Raw genomic sequence first — 24,694 nt, 5'->3', positions numbered from 1 at the left:
TGTTATCATAGTAATTATAACTGTGCGCTGGAGTCTGCTTAAACAAAGCTTGTACATGTATGTATTTCTGTTTTAAATGAAACATCTGTTTTGTACAAGTGTGTTTTGCTTAAATAATTTTGGTGCACATCATACTGCATTTGCTTATCTAGAAATACAAGCATCTTGTTGTTTAGGTTTTTGTCACTCGTCCAAGTAGCTTAATCAGCTCATTTATCATTCATTCACTAATTAACAGATTTTTTCCTTCGCTGGATTTTAATTAAAGGTATAGTTTGACCCCCAAAAGCAATGAAAATGAATTTGCTGTTATACACCTTCAGACTTAAAAACATGGGTAAGACAAAATTTACACCCGAAGCTCTTAACTGTACATTTAGATCTTTAGGAGCCACAGGCCGTTTTGTTTTACGTGTGTGTATGTGTGTGTGTGTGTGTGTGCGTGCGTGCGTGCATGCGTGTGTGTGTGTGTGTGTGTGTGTGTGTTTTTTGACTCACAAAGTGTTGGTTGACATTGCCTTGAATTTTATAAATCACAAAGAACCATGCTTTCAGCTAATATTTAATGCCAAATGAAAACGTCATGCATCTTGGATAGTCTGAGTGAACTGTCCCTTAAAATATTTGACAAAAACAGGAGCATTCATTATCATAATGGGCTGCTGGGAACCACTGTTCAATTCAGGAGTACAACATTTGTATATTTACTTGCATTTCTCAGGCAAACCAACTGGTATTATTCTTCACTAAAGAAAATAGATTAAGTTTTTTTTTTTTTTTTACCAAACAGCTTACAGTTCCAGAGAGGAACAGTGTTTATTAGTGGAGTGGAGTGGAGTGAGGTGACCTTTCTTAATGAAACTCACTTTCGGCCAACTCTACTCCAGGTTTTCCATTTCATAACATGATTTTTCCATGTATCAAGCAATTGTGGAGCAAAAGAAACTCTGCTCCTTTGAAAAAAAAGACCCCTCTTTCATAGTAAACTTTGCTTAGCATCATTCAAATAATCTGGTTGGGAATACTGTGAACACAGACAAGATTGTATACAAATGGGGTAAGTTCCCAGAACTGTAAACTGTAAATTTCACCTCTCTCTACATTCTTTGACTCAAGTTTGAGCATCAGAACCAAATTTAGCTTCATTGTTTTGTATTCTGGTCAGCCATCAGTATGTTGTATCATTCCTAACGGTTCTCCTCACTTTTTATTTTCTCACAGGGTACTGGAGAGCAGGAACAAAATACCTCACTGGGAACATGGGCCAATCTGGGACTTCATCCTATTTTTCTCTCGCTCTAAAACTCAGCATCTTCCTCTTAGTTTTCTCCTATGAGCTCACGCCAGTCATTGCAGGCAGCTCCAAATCGAGTTTAGATGTAGATACTTCCAATGCAAACTCTTCTCAAGAGACATGTGGTGGTAGTTATGAATGCAAAGAGGGGGTGATCTTGCCAATTTGGACACCGGTAAACCCGTCCTTTGGGGATAAGTTGGCCAGAGCCACTGTGTACTTTGTCGGTTTGTTCTACATGTTCCTAGGGGTATCCATCATTGCAGACCGCTTTATGGCTTCCATTGAGGTCATCACATCCCAGGAGAAAGAGATCACCATTAAGAAGCCCAACGGAGAAACCACAACTACTACTGTTCGTATTTGGAATGAAACGGTCTCGAATTTGACTCTCATGGCTTTGGGTTCCTCAGCCCCAGAGATTCTGCTGTCCGTGGTTGAAGTGTGTGGGCACAACTTTCACGCAGGCGAGCTGGGCCCAAACACCATTGTGGGAAGTGCAGCTTTTAACATGTTTGTCATCATCGGTCTCTGTGTCTCTGTGATACCCGAAGGAGAGCATCGGAAGGTCAAGCACCTGCGGGTCTTCTTTGTCACCGCCACTTGGAGTATCTTTGCATATACGTGGCTTTACCTGATTTTGGCAGTGATTTCCCCAGGTATTGTGGAGGTCTGGGAGGGACTTCTTACCCTGTTTTTCTTTCCGATTTGTGTATTATTTGCTTGGGTTGCAGACCGGAGACTTCTGTTTTACAAGTACGTGTACAAACGCTACAGAGTTGGAAAGCAACGTGGGATAATTATCGAGACTGAAGGTGAACCAGAGCTCCAGTCAAAGGCTGATATCGAAATGGATGGCGGGATGCTTAACTCTCACGCAGAGGAGTTTTTAGACGGTGCAGTTGATAATGAAGATAAAGACGTGGATGAGGACGAGGCCAGAAGGGAAATGGCCAAGATTTTGAAGGAACTGAAACAGAAGCATCCGGAAAAAGAGATGGAGCAGCTTGTTGAGCTTGCCAACTACCACGTCCTCAGCCAGCAACAGAAGAGCCGTGCTTTCTATCGCTGTCAGGCCACTAGACTTATGACTGGTGCAGGAAATATACTGAAGAAGCATGCTGCAGACCAAGCCAGAAAAGCACTTGGCATCCATGAACTTCGATCGGAAGTCTCCGATAATGATATATCCTCCAAGATTTTCTTTGACCCTGGCACATATCAGTGTTTGGAGAACTGTGGGACAGTGGCTTTGAACGTGGTACGACGCGGTGGGGACTTAACTAGCACTGTGTCAGTGGAGTACAGAACTGAGGATGGCACTGCCAATGCAGGTTCTGATTACCAGTTCACTGAGGGTGTTATAGTCTTCAAACCAGGTGAAATTGAAAAGGAGATCAGAGTGGACATTATCGATGATGATATATTTGAAGAAGACGAACACTTCCTGGTTCATCTCAGCAATGTCAAGGTCATATCTGAAGGAACCAACAATGGAAACCCAGGTGCCAATCATGTGGACACATTAGCTGGCCTTGGCCTTCCTTCCACAGCTACAGTGACTATCTTTGATGATGACCATGCTGGCATCTTCTTATTTGAGGAACCAATTGTTCATATCAGTGAAAGCATTGGCATGATGGAGGTGAAGGTGGTACGTACATCTGGAGCTCGTGGAGTAGTGGTAATCCCCTATAAAACCATCGAAGGCACAGCTAAAGGTGGAGGAGAGGACTTTGAAGACACCCATGGAGTCTTGGAGTTCCAGAATGATGAGATTTCGTAAGTGATTTTTTTTTTATTTCTATATAAAAATGTTTTGCATTTGTGCTGCAAAATGACAAACTGTGTAATGGGAGGCAGAATTATTGACATTTCAAATGGCAATATGACAATTTGAGACCATTCTGTGCTATCTGTGCTATGTCCTACATATTTTTTTAATTGGGTAAATTTAGAATATAAACTTGGTCATAAACTATAGAATTTGCAGCTATTACAAATTTGAAATTGAAAATATATTAATCATAAAACATTGCTGGCCAAAATAAATGTATTAACCATACATTTGAACTACTTGCCTGAAAAGGCATGCAGAAGAAATCCTTATTCTTGAGTGCTATAAGTAGTGTGATTGAAAATGATAAAGTCTCCAAGCCATCCAATTGTTTTTATCTCCTCAGTCTTTGCTCTTTGTTTCTCAAAAAATGTGTTTCCCCCTTTATCTATGTGCCTGTCTCATTTTCCTTTGCAGCTCTTCTGTTGCTTTTTCACCATCTCATTTCTTCACTGGCTTTGTTCCCCAAAGCCATTTGCAACCCAGACAACCTCATTCTGATTATGTACCGCTATATACATTTCCGGAGAGAGCAAAATATGCCCTAGGAGCTACGTTTTTTTTGCAGTTGTTGTTTTCACGAATCCGCCAGAGGCCGCTGTGTGCGCTTTTCACTTCTCAAATTTCTCTCGCGAGTGCCATTTGCGTCCGCTCTCCTCGCGTAAAGCCTGGTTTAAACTTCTACGTTGAGTAATCGGCGTGACCCATGGCGTATGCCTTGCACGTTGCTGTGCATTTATACTTTTGCGTGCTGTTTGTCTTGCTTTGCAATAACCCTTCCGAAATGCTAGCTGGCAGTAGGATTTTATGTTTCTCTGTGTTTCTTCGCAAGTGTTTTTTTTTTCTGAATGCTGCCTTAATGTGGCTAAAACTTGCTTATTTTAAGGTGGGAACCGCTAGACGTGTAACAACTTTAATTATAAGGTAAACACAAAACAAAACTTTCCATCTGGAGCTCCTTCATGTGACTCAACACTTGTAAACACTTGCTCCAACGGGTTCGCACAGCTCTCGGTCCCGCCCACACTCATCAGCGCTTCCAAGCTGACCAATCACAGAGATTGCGCTATACGCCGTTGCGACGTGTAGTTGCATTTTTTAAGAGGTGTGCGACGGCCACGACGAGGGCTATGTGACCACACGATGTGCGATTGATGCACAACTATAAATCATCTAGTGCACCAGAGGCCTGTCGACTGACTGACTGACTGACTGACCAACCGATATTATTTTAAAAAGAACCGATTGACCTGCCCACCCCCTTCCCTAAACCCAACCGCAGTGTTTTGTAAGCAATCCAGACATCTGATTGCTTTTGTAAAGCAATCCTCGCCTGATTTTCACTACATTTTCAGATTTTATCACATTTTCACCCTGTTATTTGCTTGTTTATTTAATTTTTTTGGCTTCTGTTTTTGTCTTACCTGCTTTCTGGAACCGTTCTTCATCGGACTCTTACCCCGTCGTCATGGCCAACTCCGCTCTGCATCTCAAGTTCGCCAATGTATGTGTCAAGCTAACTGAACAAACTGGTAACAGCAGAAAAGCTGTCTGCTGTTACCATAGTCACACCGCCCCGTAGTGTTGGTTTTTAAGATGAAATGCAGCCATACGTAGCTCTGGCTACATAATTTGCGATCTCCAGAAACGTATAGGGCTACGTTTTCAGAATGAGCCTATGATGATTTGCACACTTTATTTTAAAATCTAAAATTAATGAATAGTTTTGTATAGGAAGAGATCCCAGATCTCTTGCTTTTACCAGACCCATGACTGTATATGGGATAAAATGTTTAAAGACAGTGTAGTTTTGGGGTCAAATTTACTGCATATTATTATATAATTAATACGTCATTGCAGTATCATGCATTTCCACATCAAATATGGTCCTAATTCACTTAAAAACTGTTTAGCTAGATCTAAAGCGTCTTAGAGATACTTTTATTGCTTGAGGTGATTAAGTTCCTCCAATAACAGACCTTTGACACACAATAAAGGCTTTGATAAATGTGCTCCTTGAAGTCTGAACTGAATGAAAAAGCATCTGGTTTGGAGTGAATGAGCTAAGTAGAAGCTTTCCACTAGTCGGATCTGCTTAATCTGTGTAGAGACATGCCACAGAATGTCTCAGAGCTCCAGAACTGCTCATTTGGGTGACTAATTGCATTTCCATAACCGTTGCAACCATCGTGCTCCAGCGTCAGGACTTCTGGCAGGGAAGAGGCTCTCCTCACCCATCTCCCCATCTGGCGCCCGGCCTCAGATCATTTATTGGTATGATCACATACTTGACAAGGTGGCCTGAACCCCAGATATTTTCCATGACAGGGAGGATATAATGATAACAGATTTACACGGTCAAAGATAAACAGCTCTGAATTTGCTCCAAGATCTTGAAATGGAAAAGCTCCCTTGCTTGTGCTTATTTTAAACTGATTAATGGGAAGACACGCACAAATGTAAACAGAGGTAAACGCATTGCTTTGAAGTAAGCAACCTACACCACGCCGATCTGGCTTTGCCTGCACATGAAGTTCCATATATGGACAGGTTTGGACGCTGGATCTTATTTGAGGACAACTGTTGGTGGTGGATGCTTTTATATGGTGCTACTTCAATTCAGTGTCCTTTTACTTGTAATTTAGATCGAATCAGCTATTTGGATTGCTTCACTAAAGGAAAGTCTGACAAGAAAGAGGTGATTTGTTTTGGGAGGTTTTAAGTAGGCCAGATGGAAAATGATTCAGTGCATCCCATATTGAAAACAAAGAGATCGTACTATAGATTAGACACTCAGAATGTTAATAAAGAAGTGAGGTAAATGAGGACCCTTGGGTATCTTTGTAGTGCTGGTAAATTTGGAGCTGTTCAATGTCTTTATCTGTCTCTCGTCAGTATGTTTGTCTTCACAGCAGTAGTCCTGTTTTCTCTTACTTGCTTTGATAATTGTTAAAGTAAATCTATAACTGACCTCTGACTGCATGGGTACAAAGCAGTCTTAAAAAACACTTGTAAATGCTTTGGGGCCATTCTATGTCAACTAAATCAGAGGTCCCCAGCTGAAAAAATTACATCTTTTCTACAACTATATATATATATTAGGGCTGTCAAATTATTTAAAAAATTAATGTGATTAATCACACTTTTTTTGTAATTAATCATGATAAATCACGAAATGCCGTATTTATTACAGAAATAAAAACACAGGCATGTAAGTGCTATTTGAATTTCAAAACAGTCCATGCCAATAACAAACAAAAATGATTTTCATGTTGGATTCTAAGTGGACTACAAACACACACACACACATGCACGCACGCACACACATACACACAGACAACGCGCGCAGTGCCGGTGAGCGAGAGGGATCCCTTCAGATTCATCAACAATCACGATCGCGTTCATCAAATTTGCTTAAACTAAGCGTTCTAAAGTATGGCTGTATTTCACAAGCAAAGATTCACCACACAAACGTGAAGCAGACGCTTTACAAAAGGGGGGAAACATGTCAAACTTAATGAAACATTTGAGGGCTCATGGACGCAGCTTAAAGGCAGAGGTGGGCTGTTTTGGGCTGTCTTTGACAGCTTGCGAATTCATCTGACACTTTTATTCACATGGACACCAATACTCAGTATTGACAGGTAGAACATGTAAAGAAACACGGAAATGCTAACTGACCCAGCCGAGGCTCAAACCAGGACCTTCTTGCTGTGAGGCGACAGCACTATCTACTGCACAACCGTGTCGCCGGCCTAATTTTTTTACTGCTAAATAAATGCAGTCAACACATTGATCACTGCACGTTCTAGTAAGAATGGAACAATAACAGATATTTTAGTGCAGAAATAATGCATATGTCCCCAGCACACAGATTTGTGTGAAGTTATACATAACATAAAGCACGAAAGACAAAGACTTTAACATTAAGCTATATTACACTGTCAGAGACTTGCTTAGACGCATATTTTACCGCTATGAGAAAGCTGCTCAAAATCCTTCTCAAGTCGGGCGTTATCAGACGTCTCCACCGTTATCACACATCTACACCGCATTCACCGAGGATGGTGTTTACACACGGTTACCTCCACGGTTTCTGCGAGCTTCACGGTTCATTCACAAAATATGTCCACGTCTACACTTCACAAAGGGCAACAGCCAATAACATTACTTTTCAAGGGTTGCGTAAACATGATTGGCTTGCATATGCTGGGGTATTTGGATGGAGCGATCTAACTGGCATCTGTTTTGACAATTTAAAGTTCATTCAAAGTTCATGTGAATCTTTGAAGCTGACATAAGAAAAATCTGAGGTCAGTGTCATTCAGTGAACCACCTTAACGTGTAAAACTGCCATGTAGCTCAGGTAAAAAAAACATGTGATCTGCGGAGCGTCCATATGTATATATATATATATATATATATATATATATATATATATATATATATATATATATATATGCGTATATATATATATATATATGCGTATATATATATATATGCGTATATATATATATGCGTATATATATATATATATATATATATATATATATATATATATATATATATATATATATATATATATATATATATATATATATATATATATATATATATATGCGAACCATATATATATATATGGTTTACACTGTAAAAAGCAATTACATGAAGGGAGTAAATCCATTGCCTTAAAAAGTGACATTGATTTTACTTTAAAAAAATTAAGTAATTCTGTTATAACTTAGAATTGTTAAGTTCACTTAACTTAATTTTTTTATTATGCACATACTTGATTTACTTTATAATTTCAAGGCAATGGGTTTACTCACTTTTTTAAAGTAAAGACAACTAAATCCTTTTTAGATGTATCTTTCTTAATTGTAAATCTTATGTGAAAATTGTTGTTTTGTTCCTCATCAAAATAATAAATTAAGGAATAAGCATATAGCCTATGACATTCAATATTTTGGCTTTCATCTTTATTTACTATTTCCCCCAGAAATTTGAATTGGGTAATTTTCCAAAATCTGGTTGATTTGAGATGCAATGACCTTATGAATTTGGATCCATTCTTGGTGCATTTGCGTTTTAGCATTTATTAGGGTTTCATAAAAGATGCTGTCAAAGACACAAGCAAACCGTCTGTGCCCTCTCAGGGTTTTGTCATGCAGAGTAATGAATATAAAGTTTGTCATTTGCAAGTTTTAATGTTAATCTTGCTGCACTTTAGGGCTAAATCCTTCTTTATTAACATACAGAGGAGTTTTGTTCAGTGAGCAGAACATAACAAGCAAGAATAAGTGTAATGGATGTGAATGAAATTTTGACATGGGAAAAAGAGAGGGGGAAACAGATGAAGAACACAGAAATAGTATGTTAGGTATGTTTATCTTGGCTCATGCCTGGACCTCATATAAACACTGTACATGGAGGGGACAAATTCTCCTGGGGTTGGGAATTTCCATCAAGAAGATCTGCAAAATTACTGAGCACAAATTCAATCATTTTGGCTCGAGACTTCCATTCTCATTCACTTCCATTGATTTTTAGACGTTAAAAACCTCTCATTATGCTGCTTGATGGTGCAAACTGACATTTTCTTATGATTTTATTCTACTTTTTATGTATATTCATGAAAACACTTGTTTGTAGAGCGAGTAGTTTGACCATTTTACATAGACAACTGAATCAGAAGTTCTTAAACATTCACAAAAACTAGCACACTTCCACATTGTAGAATAAGGTCAATAAAAACCAATTTAAAGTCCCTGTAAAGTAAAAAAGAACCATCTATTTTAGCGTTTGTTTATGTGCTTATTGGCAAAAAAGATCTTCTACATGCTTATTTTATTTGTCCTCTGTCTAATTTCTTTCATGTCTTTGAGTTGGTCATGTTGCAAAGACCAGCATAATTTTTTAGGACTGTCTCAGTATGTCAGGTAGTAGGGATATTTTAAATGTGCCTTAAAATGCTTCCAGCATCTTAAGTCTAATTAGTGTAACAGTCAAAAGTGTAGTTATAGTCTTTAGATTGACCCTTGTTGTGAGGACACAGTATGCTCAAGTGAACTCATGCACAGTTCTTGCCTCTGCCTGTGGCTGATTAGATGACTCGTTCAGTGGTCATGTGACTCTGACAGTGAACCTTGGCTAGTGCATCTCTATATGAGCTCTCTGAAACACACGCTTATGGGTGCTGATGTTGAGTTAAGTAAGAAGAGAGCAAAAAAAAGTATTTTTCATGTAATTAAGGAAAGTGTTTACATGTAATTGAGTAGAACCCTCAGTAATCACTAGGCCCACGCAGATTTCCGCAGATTTTTAGCCCATCATTGAGTCTATTTATTTACTTGTGTTAATGTGTGTAAATTTATATTTATTCATTCATTCATTCATTCATTCATTCATTTTAATTATTTGAACCGCCAACTTATCCAGCACATGTTTTATGCAGTGGATGCCCTTCCAGCTGCAACCAATCACTGGGAAACACTCATACACACTCATTCACACACATACACTACAGACAATTTAGCTTACCCAATTTACCTGTAGCGCATGTCTTTGGACTGTGAGGTAAACTGGAGCACCCGGAGGAAACCCACGCGAACGCGGGGAAAACATGCAAACTCCACAACAGAAATGCCAACTTACCCAGCCGAGGCTCGAACTAGTGACCTTCATGCTGTGAGGTGATCGTGCTACCCACTGCGCCACTGTGACGCCCTTTTTTATATTTACTTTTTTATAATTAAATGCATATTAAAAAAAAAAAATTATTGTGTTGATAATGATCTATAGTGGTCCTCTGATGACGAAAAAAAAATTTCCCTTCTGTGAAATTCTTATTCTTTTTCAAAAAATTTCCAAGTGATTTTTTTTTTGTTGGAATAAAAGCAGCTTTAAAAAGTAGTAATTCTACAAATTGCATGACAAAGACAAAATAAATAAATTATTATAAATGAGTTAATAAAAGCTATTATGTTTAAAAATGTGATGGAAAAAAACTTCTCTCCATTAAACAACAATTGGCAAATATTTTTAAAAAGAATTTAAATTTCACAGGAGCCTTAATAGTTTTAACTTCAGAACCCAAAAAGTAAACCAAACCGTTTGAGGAAACCGATTGCAACAAACCATTTAAGCTCAAAAACTAATCCTAATGAGTACTGTGAACTTAATCCATTTAAGTTGAAGTAATGAGGTATTTAATTAACTCATTACTTTCAACACCGAGTTCTACTCTTTTCAAATGAGTAGAATTAACTTTCAGTCAATTTTGAGTTAACTATACTCATTTCATTTGATAAAGTTGACTGTTGGGTTTTACAGTGTAGTATTAAAATAAAATGTCTAATATAATGTGAAATATATAATATCACCATATTTATCTTATTTTATTTAATTCTACATTATATGCTGACTTGATAATGTAATTAAGATGCAATAAACCTATAAAACTGCTAAATAATAACCCTTTTAACGAGTGCTAAAAATATTTCTATATTATTACTATATATAATTATTTTTTACCCAAATTTTTTGTCACTTTATAAAATTTGTTTTTATTATCTTGACTAATAAAAATTTAAATCCCAATAATATTCCAGTACGCCACAGCCATATCACCCTGCAGTTACTCACTGAAGCTAAGCAGGGCTGAGCCTGGTCAGTAAGGCCAGCAAGGGGCACTCAACCTGCAGTCTGTGTGGGCCTAATGCCCCAGTATAGTGAAGGGGACACTATACTGTCAGTGGGTGCCGTCTTTCGGATGAGACGTTAAACTGAGGTGCTGACTCTCTGTGGTCATTATCCCATGGCACTTCTCGCAAAGAGTAGGGGTGTAACCCCGGTGTTCTGGTCAAATTTCCTTTGGGTCTATGGCCATACACGATAAATGTGATATATAAATACACATTGCATTACACATTACAGTGGAGAAGTTGATTTCAGCGCAGTATTAAAAATATGATTAGAATTTACTGCGCAGTTTTCACAAAAATATTAAAAGACTGATTTTTTTAAAATATAAATATGTGTCTGTGCATCCAGTTATTATTAAATAACTTCACAACATCCCAATCCAAGTGCATTAGGTAAACATCCAATTTACAAACTCAAATGGATTGCTTGTCATGTGCAATTGTGTTGCATTAGCTCATTCTAGTTAACCAAATTGAACAAGCAGCAGTCCTTTTTGAGACTCTCCTCTCTTTTTACTGGTCAAGAAGAAATATGTCCTGATTCCGCAAGAGAAGGAAAGATGCTCCTGGGTTCATGGTTATGTTTTTGGAGCGTGTTTTTCCCCCTAGTCGAGGAGGAGAGGGCCTTCTGTCGCCACAGTCCTCTGCCAGCTCAGACAAACAGCCTGTCAGTTGATTTCATGTGACTCGCTGCACAAGGCACTCATAGAGTCAGCAGCAGTGCACCATTAAATCACCACGGCCGTCTCTGCTGGGAATATTCATCATGTTAGGTAGCCCCTTTTGGCCAGTTATTATCTCATGATTATCTGTGACTAATTCACATTATTTCCAGAGGTTTCTGCGTCTGCTGAACGCTTTGTTTTATTTCTACTTGATGTGTTTCCAAAACTTTTATTACACATTTCTGAAACCACTTGACGATAGGCAGTGGTGGAAAGAGTACTGAAAAATCATACTTAAGTAAAAGTGCCAGTACTTACCCAAAAATGTAGTGCAAGTGGAGTGAAAGTATTTGTTGTAAATATTACTCAAAGCATGAGTAAAAAGTAGCCCTTTTAAAAGAACTCGAGCAGTGATTGGAAAAATGGTCTATAAATAAATATCGGCGTTACTAACGGCAATACTTTTTTCAGTAACAAGCAATTAAATTAATTAGCTTCCCCTGTTACAACGTCATTACGGTTACGGACAATAAAATGTGCTTTACTATTATTGAGAACACTGAAGCCGTTTTCATGCAAGCAGAGTTTCTCTCAGCCATAGGACCTCTCTTTCTCTGGGGTGGTTGTGTGTATGTGTGTGTTCTGGTCTGGGGCAGAAAACATAATCAGCCAGGGATAATGATTGGTGTATCTGTGAACGTGGTGCAACTGAGAACGTGATGATTGGTTTAGATAAGTACATTTCCATCATTTACCAATCAGAGGCAGAGTTGGGCAGGTGTTCACATAAGCACATGCACCGTCAGTCGCACACACCAATGACCAGGAGTCAGAACGATGGCAAATCAAACAAGTTCAAAGGTAGCGTTTGCAAACTGGAAATATAAGCACTACTTTTTTCTTCGTTGAGGTGTAAAGCAAGATTGTTTATGAATCGCGGAACTTATCTCTCTGTCTCGGTGGCAAGTAATTCTTTTTTTTTTTTTTTTTAGATTTATTTTTTGGCTATTTTGCCTTTATTAGATAGGATAGTATTTAGGACAGGAAGCGAAGTTGGAGAGAGAGAGGGGGGTAGGGTAGGGAAATGTCTTCGAGCCGGGATTCGAACTCGTGACGCCCTGACGTGCTACTGCACCATATGTCGACGCGCTAACCACTAGGCTATTGCGCCGTCGGTGGCAAGTAATTCTAATCTAATGAAGCACCACATGTTGTCACATGTCGCCACAAAATTAGTGGTTATGCAGGTGATAACGTAACATTCTGTAGTGCATTTAGTCATTGTTTTAGGCCATTTGATGATTTCACTCATCATACAGCAGGCATCTGTCATATTCTCATCAGTGACATGCAGTCTAAACTATCTCAGGGTGATTGTGTGTAAAGATCTTCTTGGACACTTTCAAAACATTTTTTGAAATTAATATGTTCATTATGATGAAAACTTATTATTTAAATGGACCAGAATCACAGGACTGGTTTTATCCACTGCAGCCATCCTCATAGACAAGAAAATAATTAAGTAGTGACTGCAAGCTGGAGGAAATAGTGGAGTAAAAGTATCGATACAGCACTAAAAATGTACTCAAAGGAAAGTAAAAGTACACATTTTTAAAACTACTTAGTAAATTACTGAGGAACACTACTTAATTACAGTAATTAAAAACTGTATTTTTGTAATTTGTTTCTTTACACCTCTGACAACAGGTTTACAGTGCAGTCTGTTAAGTGGACATTTCATGAAAATCTGACTTCTTTATGTTTAAATCACTATATTTGGGTCCTGGTGAATGTAACAACCAAGAAAATGTGTAAAAGGACTACTATGACAACTCTCTAGACATATAGAAAACAAACCATTCAGATTTAGTCATGTACAGTTGGAATGGGATTTTTTTTATGTATCACTGTCTCTAAATCTGCTTGTTTCCACCCACAGTGCCGCTAAAGCAGTTCTGTTTATTTGCTTCAGTGATCAGTGTAAACTATTTTTATCTCTTTACTTTTGTATATTTATTTATTCATATATATTTATTTTTAACATTTTACAGATTCGAACATTTTACCATTTTACAGTGCAAACTTTAGGATGGAAGTAGTTGTAGGAGTGGAGGGGGGGGGGGGGGGGGGGGGGGTGTGTCAAATACCACTTTAATTTGCACCCTGCAGTAAAGTGTTATATATTCACATAAATTATATTTTACGAAACCTCCGCATTCAGTCTAGACATTGTAAATAGTGTAAAAAGGATTTGCTTGTTTTGTTGTTTCTGGATTGTCAGAATAACAGGCTCCGCTCTTTTCTGGAAAGAAGAAACACATTTACATTTAAAGGGACATACAAACAAAGTCATGTTTTACTCACACCCAAAAAGATGCAAATTTGAACAATTATAATAAATGATCTGTTGGATTTTTGAGCTGAAATTCACAGACACATTCATGCACTGTAAAACCCAGCAGTCAACTTAATCAAATGAAATGAGTGTAGTTAACTCAAAATTGACTGAAAGATTATTCTACTCATTTGAAAAGAGTTTTAAACTCAGTGTTGAAGGTGATGAGTTAATTAAATACCTCATTACTTCAACTTAAATGGAGTAAGTTCACAGTACTCATACAGATTAGTTTTTTTACTCAAATGATTTGTTGGAATCGGTTTCCTCAAACGGTTTGAGTTGCCTTAACTTATTGGGTTTTACAGTACTCAGTTGGTTTGAGTTCTCTTCATTTATTGGATTTTACTGTGCTCAAATGACTTCATTTATTCAAATGGATTAAGTTCACAGTACTCATTAAGATAAGTTTTTGAACTTAAATGGTTTGTTGCAATCGGTTTCCTCAAACAGTTTGAGTTACCTTAATTTTCTGGGTTTTATAGTGTTGGAACACTGAATTTTTTAAATTTCTTTTATTTTTAATATTATTTTACATCTTATGAAAAGGAGCACAACATGTCCACTTTAAGTATGCACCCTGTGGCTAAAAGAGGTCAGCTTAGCTTTACATAACCTTGATGTGCATTGCATTACTGCATAAATTGTTTAATTTACGAAACCATACTGAGAATGTTCTTCCTCTTAATGGAGGTCATGAAAATTTGATCAAATATGGAAAATGTGCACACTTTGATGAAATAAATCAGCAGTTGGCTTTCAAAAAGTCAATAATATTTTATGTTGCCCTTTAGCAGTTTTATTATATACAACTGAAGTAAAAATGATTAGCCCTCCTGTGATTTTAGTTTTATTTTTTAAATATTTCTCACATGATATTTAACAGAGCAAGGAATTTTTCACAGTATTTTCTATAATATTTTTTGTTCTGGAGATAGTCTTATTTTATCATTATACCATGATTTGCCTAATTATTAACCTAACTAACTTAATTTACCCAATTAAGCCTTTAAATTGCACTTTAAGCTGAATACTGATATCTTGAAAAATATCTAGTGAAATATTATTTACTGTCATCAAGGCAAAGAGAAAAGAAACCAGTTATTAGATATGAGTTATTAAAACTATTATGTTTAGAAATGTTTAATCTTATTTCTGTTGAACAGAAATGGTGGAGAAAATATAGAGGAGGGCTAATAACTCTATATAAAATAGAGTGTAACTCTATATATAAAAAATTAAATTAATGCTTTTTTGTTACTTACATTTATTTAAATTTTAATCTTTGATTTTAGTTGATTTTATAAATGTATTTTGCACCAATTAAAATTTTATCAAATTTGATTTGACCTGAATACCAGACAGTGGTGCGTTTCCCAAACCACAACATAATTTCCGTAATTTGAACCACGTTAGTTATAACATAAAATGTCCATAATGACGCTCTAAACGGGGTGGAGTAGCAACTTCTTTAAGTAGCAACTTCTTTAATGAAAAAACTCAATATATTGTTTTTCACGCACATGCATTACAAAAAAAATTCAAAATTAGTTTTGGTAAAAACATGCACTCGCTTTCAATATTAATGGAAATATATATAAATGGCACATATAGGGCCAATGTTTCCTTTACAAATATTATTGAGAATATTCCATATCCTAAAACATGAAATCACTTAGCTAACACGTATTTTAATCGCATAGCCTATATATCATATAAATCATTAATTGTTGTAATTTACATTAGGCTATTTATTAAGAAATGAATAAAATCATCAATTATTATTATTATAATTATTATTAATAGAATCTTATTAATATTATTTTTTTTTATTTAATGTAAAAGTCTACTTTTACAATTTGACACATTAAAACCACTGCAGAAATGTTCTAACCAACAGGCCCATGTCATATACAGTACAGTTTCACTACATTTCACTACACTACATTTCTTAATAAATTTCCTACTATAAATTAAAATAATTAACGTATGCTATTTATTTTTGTTTTTACAAGCTTTGAAGACGTAAAGTAAAATATGCTTTTAAATAATAGGTCACCTATAGCTTTCGTCATGAGTCACAGCTGCATTCAAAATGGCATAAATGCTTTCAAAGTGCACTGCGAAGGGAGTGCGATTGTTAATATGAAGATACAGTAGCTAAAACTGAACTGTAAAAAAATTACCTTGAAAGCAAATTAACCCTAAGAGAGATTACAAGTTGAAATGTTGGAACGTTCTAAACGAATAGGGCATATGGGGGATAACTGGGAATAGAACATAGCCAGGAACTATGCTTCTAACTACATCTCTGGAGGTTTAGTTGCAAGTGTATAAGTTTGCGACACAGTTTGCGAATGTACGATGGATTTGGGAAACGCCAAATCAACAAACTATGTTTGTAATGATGCAACTTGCGACGTTAGTTGGCTAACAATGGTTTTGACGGTTTCGGAAACGCACCCCTGGTTAATATAACGGACAACGGAGGTGAGGATCCAATTCCAGAGTCTTTATTCAACAGAGAATAGTCAGGCAGGCAAGGGTCAATCACAGGAGCAAACTGAATCAAAAAGGGCAATCCAAAAGAGTAGTCAAAACCAGGCAAGAGATCGGTACAGGCGGCTAACATCAAAAATCAACGCAAAGAATCAAACCATGGCACGGCAAGGAAAAACGATTTGTGATGCTACAGGTAAAATAAGACTCAGCACTGTGTGTGTGCACGTGTGGTTTATTTATATTCCATGTAATCAACTCATCCTGATCCTCCGGCTGTGTGAGTGTAATCAATGTAAAACAGGAGCAGGTGTGTGTGAGGTGCATGACAGGACTTGTAGTTTGTGTGGAGACAGAGTTGGAGCAGTACAATCTGCAGTAGCTAGATTGCTGGTTACTGTAACACCATCACTGTTCCCCTTAGCAAAAAATACCACATTTTAATATTGTATTTATTTCATTTTATTTATTGCATTACCACTTATAAATATACATTTTGGGTTTGACAAAAGGTGGATAACAGCCAGATTGATCAATTGATAAATCAATCTTTCATTATTCCCCCATTTGTGTAAGATAACAGATATGGCGGTTACAATTTCAACAGTGGAAAATCTCTGCAGAACTTCTCACTGAGCAGTGCAGAAGAATGTAAACAACTATTTGGCCCTCATTCATTCAGCTACAGTATGTTGTTGTCGGCACAGGCGTAGTTTTGGATCTAAAAATGATTTTCCTGACAGCAATTATTTCAGCTTTCATAACTGCAAGAAGTTCCACACATACTTTCAACCTGCTTCCTCTCTCACTGTAAGGTTTTCCTCCTTTTTTTCCATGATTATTTTGAACACTTGCATAAACTCCATGATGTATTTTCCATGACTTCAGCCGTACGGCAACTTGAGGGCGGGCAGGAAGATGGGAAATATCCTCCTACAAACTTGGAAAAACGGATCAGTGACAGACAGCTATGTTTTTCCTGCATGTTTTACTGTAGAGAGGAGAAACTGTCTAAAATTAAACTTAAGCGGAAGGAGTATGCTTCTTTATTTTGAGATTTGAGATTCGTCCTTGAAGCTGCACACAGCAAACTGAGAGGCACCCACACACTGCTGGGGAGTAACTTACTTAAAGTGGCGATGCTAATGTACTGAACTACGGTTTGATTAGCATGACAGTAGCTCTGCAAATCAGAGCAGCTTTGCCAGCGTCATGCTGCTTTTTTCCCAGTGTGCATGTTTAGTTGTTATGTACTCAGCTTTATAGACAGGTGGCAAATGCACAATTCTGCCCTTATGTATCATTACAGTTTCACTCATTTATTTTAGGGTGCGTACAGAGTTCAGTAGCCTATTTGTATTCTCTGAGATTTGATTTGTATTGGGATAGAAACAGTAAGCAGTTTGTAGAATTAAAAGTAGGATTTGTCTGGAAAAATCCACTTCCCTCCTAAGTTCCTACTGCTAAGTCAATGTCGTCCATGGATAAAACCGGCCTATAACAGATCAGGATAGACGGAGAGGAAGCGCAATGGAAATAACAGCACTTCAGAAAACAAGACCTATTCCTGGATACACTTGAGAGGGTATTATTTTGGACTACTTAAATGCAATCTGTGCTCCTCCACGACAAACTGGCAAGGCCTGTGATGAGGACGGCGACAGTGACAATAACGAGAGATGATAATTAAAGGAACGCATCTTCTCCCCCTCCCTGCGAGAAATGCGTTAAAAGAATATCGGGCAGGAAGCCTGACAGCCGCTGAGCGGATGAGCATGAAAACACAATCTGTCATACACAGAGCTGATGATGGGATGATAAAGGTATGTGTTCCATGCTAGGCTTCAGTCATACCATGTTATTCCTCTAATAAGCCTCAACGCGGGATGTTTTTTTGGGTTTTGAAGTTATAAATGAGAAAGGAAGAGAATTGGGTGAGTCATTATATTATGTAATGAGAGTCAACAAAATGAACAGAATTTGAAGTGGTAGATCTGCTGCTGTGTGCTGCATGGGGGAAGCTGCTGAAAAATATTTCAAAGCTACAAGCTACTGACTGCATCATATAAGGTAATTACACTACTGTGAGGCCACCCTGAATTAAATTATCACTTATAAACATTTAAAGGTTGTGAAATGTGCACTTTTATTAAAAAAATGAGTATAAGTGAAGTTTATTTATTTAACTAATTTCGAGAGGATCACATGCTTATGATTGCTTGTGGCTGGTCCCGCATTGGTCCAATTTTTTATTCACCAATCAGACGATTCCTAAGCCACTATAAGTACCCTAAGTTTCATATAACAGCCATCTTCATTTTGAAGAATCCCCCCTTCCACCCCTACTTCTCCTCCTTTCCTGGGTGGCATGGTGGCCCAGTGGATAGCATTGTTGCCTCACAGCAAGAACATCACTAGTTCTAGTCCTTACCAAGCCAGCCAAAGTTTCTGTGCGGAGTTTACACGTTCTCCCCGTGCTCACGTGGCTTTCACCGGCTTTCCTCCCACCATCCAAAAACATGCAACTTAAGTTAATTGACTAATCCAAATCGGCACCATAGACATGCACCTAGTTAGTAGCTATCTCTTAAGAGCAATCATTATCTCTTGATTAGCTATTACAACAAGGGAGTTCACGAGATCTGCCTGAGCTCAAACTCCCCTCTCGCCTTGCAAACGGGAGGGAGCCCCGGGCTCGAGGATCTTATGAGCTCAGGGCTCTCTCCTGGGACAGCATGCCAAACAAGCTTTATAATCAATCATCAGCTAAGTGTGAACTCTTGAATTAAAATATAGATTTGAAGGCTAAATGATAAGCCCTGCTGTGAAATTTTCATTCATTCATTCATTTTCCTTCGGCGAACTGAACTTAAGTGAATTGAATAAACTAAATTGGCCATACTGTACAGTATGAGTGTGTATGGATGTTTCCCAGTACTGGGGTGCAGCTGGAAGGGCATCCGCTGTGTAAAACATATGCTGGATAAGTTGGCGGTTCATTCCGCTGTGGCGACCCCAGATGAATAAAGGGACTAAGCCGAAGGTGAATGAATGATGAACTAAGAAGGTTTTTTAAATATAATTTGCATATGTTTATTGAATGTAATCATTATACAAGGAGTATCATGAGTATATGTAGTTATGGGTTTACAAATGGTACCCAGCAGTGATTGGACACTATGACAGAAATAGTTATTTTTTCCCTTGTGTCAGCCAGTAGAATTTAGAGAAGTGTGATAATGTACTTATGTCTTTCACTACTTACAAAAAAAATAATAATCTGGCAAAAATATAATCACATTTGTGAATTTCTATTAGAAGGCAGCGCGGCGGCTGCTCTGCTGTGTCCCTAAGGCCGAAAAAGAAATTACTCTCTGACTAAATCCAATGGCTGAATGTTGTCAGGCTGTGATGTATGTGACAGGAGACTTTTTAATGCAGTCAGTTGTTAAGAAACTTTTCCATATTTTCCGCCAGGGAATGACAACATACCATTAGAAGCAGTGACAGAATGGAGATGGAATTATATTTTACCATGGATTAATGGATAGATGACATTATTCCCAGGCTTGGTTGAAATGAATCTTGGCTTCTCATCCATCTTCTCTTTATCCTATTCCATTGCATTTCTTAAGGGTTTTTCTCTGCAAAGAAAATGTTCACTTTTATCCTCATGAACTCGCTTGGATGTTCATATCTCACACCAACTTGTCTCTGAGTGTAGAGTTGACATCTCTGTTTGTTGTGTTTTTTTTCCCCTTGGATCTTCCCACAATGCTCTGGTTTATTTAATCTGCCAGGGATATTTTTGTTAGTGAGAAATAACAATATTTTGCGTTTCTTAAGCCATTGAACAGATTAGGGTAACAGTGCCAGACAAAAGAGGAGGATTAGGAATGTAACCTGGTTTTGACCATCTGTCCTCCTACCTTGGTCACACTGGGTCAGTTTTTTGTGTGTCTGACATATCTGGAGATTTATATCATGTGATTCAGAAAGAAAAAAGTGATTTACAGACCAAATATTTGCAAAATGTCAGGTCAAGCCCTTGTTATAATGGGCTTACTTAAATTGAATTCATAATTCCATTATTATTGAAATACACATCACTTGACCAAAACTATTTTGTAGATAACTGACCAACAAAAAATACATTAAAATAAAAATACAAATTATACAGAACAAAACTCATTACAAAAATAGCATTTTTCCAATCAAATTAGGCTCTATGAAGTGATCAAAATTGTTTTAATGTTTCCTGTTGCTCTTATGGAATTTTCTTTTTTTTTTTTGTCTTATCAGATATTAAAATGTTTACTTTGAGTCGTTCTTTTTAAGAGATTGTTGCGGTTGTTGTTGCTACTAAATCATATTGACAGGAACAGAAATTAACTGATTCAGATGTGCGTTCGAACGGAAACATCAGAAAGCGTGCAATTGGCTACCATAAAAGGAGTAGGGCGATGTCGAGCAATTTGGTGTTGTATGATGTCTAATGTGAAACATCGCGATGGACGATGGCATCATCGTTGTAGGCGACGGTGAATTAATTTCTTAATTTATAAAGAATTAATTAAATTATAACAAATTAATTATTTGTAGCATACAGTTTCAACTGCCTGACCCGCATGGTCTTAGTTTTACCCATAACCAAATCATAAATAAGAAAAGAATACACACAAATTACCACCAATCAATCACTTTTTCCGCGGGACTCTGGCATGAATAGGCAGAGTGATCTGTGTGATTATAATGGTGTCGACAAACAAAAAAAGGTGCACAACCAACAGGAACCAACCAACAGTATCTGAGGTTTTCGCTTAAATTACTAAGTACAAGCGTGAAAGCGAAGGGTTGAAGCAGTGTACTGATGCTGTGACACGTTACCTGATAAATGCAAAAGACCGAAGAGTCGTTAGATAGAGACAAGATTAATTAAATATCACATTTAACAACTATAGTGAAACGCAATCCAGCGGTACATCCTTGATAAACTGTCCTATTAATGCCATTTTAATACTAAGAAGTATTAGTGTAAACAGGGCCTAAGTGTGTATTTTTTGCAAGTGGGTTGCTGCTGTGACAGGGGCGGGGCAGAGGATCACAATGACGGCTCAACAACGTGATGGCTATTGGCCATCAGCGACAGACAATGACATCGTCTATCATCCCAACCCTAGCGTGAATTCTACACAGTTTGCAAACTTAAAGGGCTTCACAGACTATTCCAATAAAATGGTCTATAGTTGCACAAACAATTGAGCATTTTAGTGACTTTTCTACGTGCAAAATTATATATTGTAGATGGACCGTTAATGATGATCCTACCGTTTACTAACTACAGTGGCACCGCCTGTATTTTGGAGCCACAATACCACGATACTATAGTACCGGTACACCGTGCAACCCTAGTAGAAAAGTCATAATAGTTTTGCACATCTTAGAAATGATAAACTGTCTTGAAGTGAAAATATTTTAGGAATCATATATGTATCCGTAGCCTTCATGCCAGGGGAAATTGCATTAAGATTAATGTCACTGCTGAGTCATCTGTGATATGCATATGAGACTAAGACACTGCAACTGTACATATGCAGAACATGACCTTTTATTGTAACTACATCGGTCCCGTTTTAGCTGTTGGGATGCAAGTATAGGAAAGACAGGACATTGAGCATGTTAAAACGCCAGTAAATAAACAAGTAACTAGACGAGCCCTAAATGATCCAGTATCCCAAATATTGACTCAACTGGACACTTAAAAATACACACACCATTTTTGTAGTTGGGTTCCCATGGTCAAACCTGGAAATATCAGAAATATTTCAACCTTTTTTAATATACAAATCTTTTAAAAGTCTCAATATATCATGAAAAGCATTAGAAATTGTATTAGAATTTTGAGTAAATGTGTTTGTAATATATAAATGTGTTCATATCTATAACATTGGCTACTGTAGACATTGCCTTCTGTAAATGCTTGTAGATCAAAACATGGCCACAAGCCCCAAACCAATGATCTGTCCACTGAGAGTTTAATTGGAGGCATTTGTGCACTTGTGTAATCATTTATCCATCTGTTAATTTTGAAGATTGCAGCTTGAACTTCTTATATGAATGACAGGAAAAGTAATGGAAATTAATTGATCAAAATGTGCGAAAACCTTTGTTGTGTGATGCTTTTCTTAGCTCCTCGTGATTTGCTTGGTATTTTTTTGTTGACGTTTGTAAGTTGCAAAAGAGATCTACAGTAGTTGAATTGATGTTGTTTATGCTATTTAACCAAATAACACGTTGTCTGAAGAATTAGTGCAGTTGCGTGGCTCATCAAAACAGGAGTTCATTTTCACAGTTTGATGCTTGATCCCCATCAGTTGATTACAGCAGTATTGGGCATGACATTTCGTCTGACACTCTTTTCCTCCTGTCATCTTGTCTCCAAGCAGAAGTTCTTTCTGAAGCATGCTAGACATTTCACAGCTGTCAAGTGCACTGTATAAACCTGCTGAAAAAAAAATCTGCCAGGAGAAGATTATTTATTCCAATACGTGAAAACCTGCTGCTTTCTTTCTTTATACACAGACAGATGGGATATAAAAGAGTTTGACAAACAGTATGAGGCAGATTTAAGAAAGCTGCTTGTGTAAGTCTGATGTTGCCAAGTGGAGTTCGTGTAATGTTTAATAATTGAAAATAAAATGTTGTACCTTTTTATTTTGGCAGCATTTCATTTATTGGTAAGTTGTTATAATCAACTCATAATCTACACATAACAACATTCCACTTATTTTCTTTGATGACTTCAAAAAAACAAGAATCCATTGCAAAAATGTAAGTCTCCGGCCTCCCATTGTTTCTTTTTCTGACTGTCTGTAGTGATGACGGGCGATTCGTGAATGAATCGTTTGTTTTAACCGGATCTTCTAAGTGAACCGGTCAAACAAGTTCATTGAATTGATCAGTTTTCATGAAACGGTTTGCGTCTTCAGTGCTAACATACCGGATAACCCCTCTGAACATGATAGTGTTTTCAAAAGCAAACTACCATAGAAAAGCCTTTGCGGGCTGCATGCTTCTATCACTATCTCACACAGCTTTTATGAGTTTCATTTTCCCTGGTTTCTGGAACCGTCCTTCACCAGTTTGTTTACAGCATTTACAGCATGGTTTGGTTAATTGTTGGTGTCTGGAATCTGAAACATCACAGACACATTGTGGGTAAACCTGAGACGGGGGTTTTTTCCCCCACCTCATTCTATAGTTTACATTATTAAGAGACGGCACATATTATGATTTATCATCTTATTTCAATTCGATGCATAAATGACTCAAAACAATTGACTTTGAATGGCAACAGACACTGCAGTACTCACCGTCAGATGAGCTTCTTGAGTGACTCGATTTGAGGATTTTTGCTCGACTGAAGGTCTTTCTTGGGCCCGCAGCCATTCCCAGGGCAAACGCTTGAGTTGCCAGGGGAAGCTGACCCAAACTCAGCTGCTCTCGTTGCTCTGGATCTCCGTCTGCAGTTTCCCCGGAAGGGAGAACAGACAGACGATGTCAGGTCAACAGAAAATTATCTATTTCTGTTGCTTTGATGACAAACGGGGCATGGAATTAAATAAAACTGACATTTAAGGTCATTTATTGAATGTTAGTGTAGTGTTTTCTGTGTAATACTGGCTTAATTTTGTATTATTCTGTATATTTGTGTTTGGATAAGTGGATTAGACTTGTTGTGAGCTGAATATCAAGCATTTCAGCATGTGTGTGTATAGCTTGTCACAGGTGTTGTAGGGTAAATTAAAGGCTTATCTTGTTGTGTCCCAAAGAACACTCTGATGTCTTTATAATCTCAGTCTTTACTGCCGTGTCATTCAGTTACGGGACAGCTGATCTGCTACAGAATGCTTGAAGCAAAATGTGTGCCATTTTTATCTTCTCTCACGCTGAAGCTAACAAAAGTCGGCCTGTTTTTGCAGCTTTAAAGGGAATTGGTTTACGTTTTTGTTTTACATGGTGTGTTTGTTATAATTTATTACATTTTGACAATTTTTCTTTCATGTTCTGTTATCTGTGAAACATAAAATTACATGTTAAAGCATGATGTCAGTGGTGCTCCCTGCAAAAAAACATGGTGATCTATGAGTAGTAGTTTTTAGGGATGCTAATAAGATAATGAAATCACTCACTCTGCTCTTGACTAAATAGCTATATAGCACAATAATGAGTAACCTTGTGACGTGAAGATTACAGCATATACAGTATGAAAACTACTGTTAGGTACCTGAAAGGTACTGC

At 37.4% G+C, this 24,694-nt stretch overlaps 1 protein-coding gene across 5 annotated transcripts in view; it reads left to right on the top strand.

The window, feature by feature from the left end:
- The window catches only part of slc8a1a (solute carrier family 8 member 1a), a 71,911-nt gene that overhangs the window by 887 nt on the left and 46,330 nt on the right, over positions 1-24,694 (top strand). For 4 of the 5 annotated variants that reach the window (XM_056468240.1, XM_056468239.1, XM_056468238.1 and 1 more), the window contains exon 2: positions 1,222-3,076. In XM_056468240.1, coding sequence (XP_056324215.1) covers positions 1,260-3,076 — 1,817 coding nt within the window. In that variant the 5' untranslated portion in view covers positions 1,222-1,259. Of the gene's footprint in view, positions 1-1,221; positions 3,077-24,694 lie in introns of those variants that run through there. The other variant, XM_056468241.1, reaches the window with a different exon arrangement.

This window comes from Danio aesculapii, chromosome 11, assembly GCF_903798145.1.
Source record: "Danio aesculapii chromosome 11, fDanAes4.1, whole genome shotgun sequence".
Lineage (NCBI taxonomy): Eukaryota > Metazoa > Chordata > Actinopteri > Cypriniformes > Danionidae > Danio > Danio aesculapii.
This window is presented reverse-complemented; position numbering and strand designations above follow the sequence as displayed.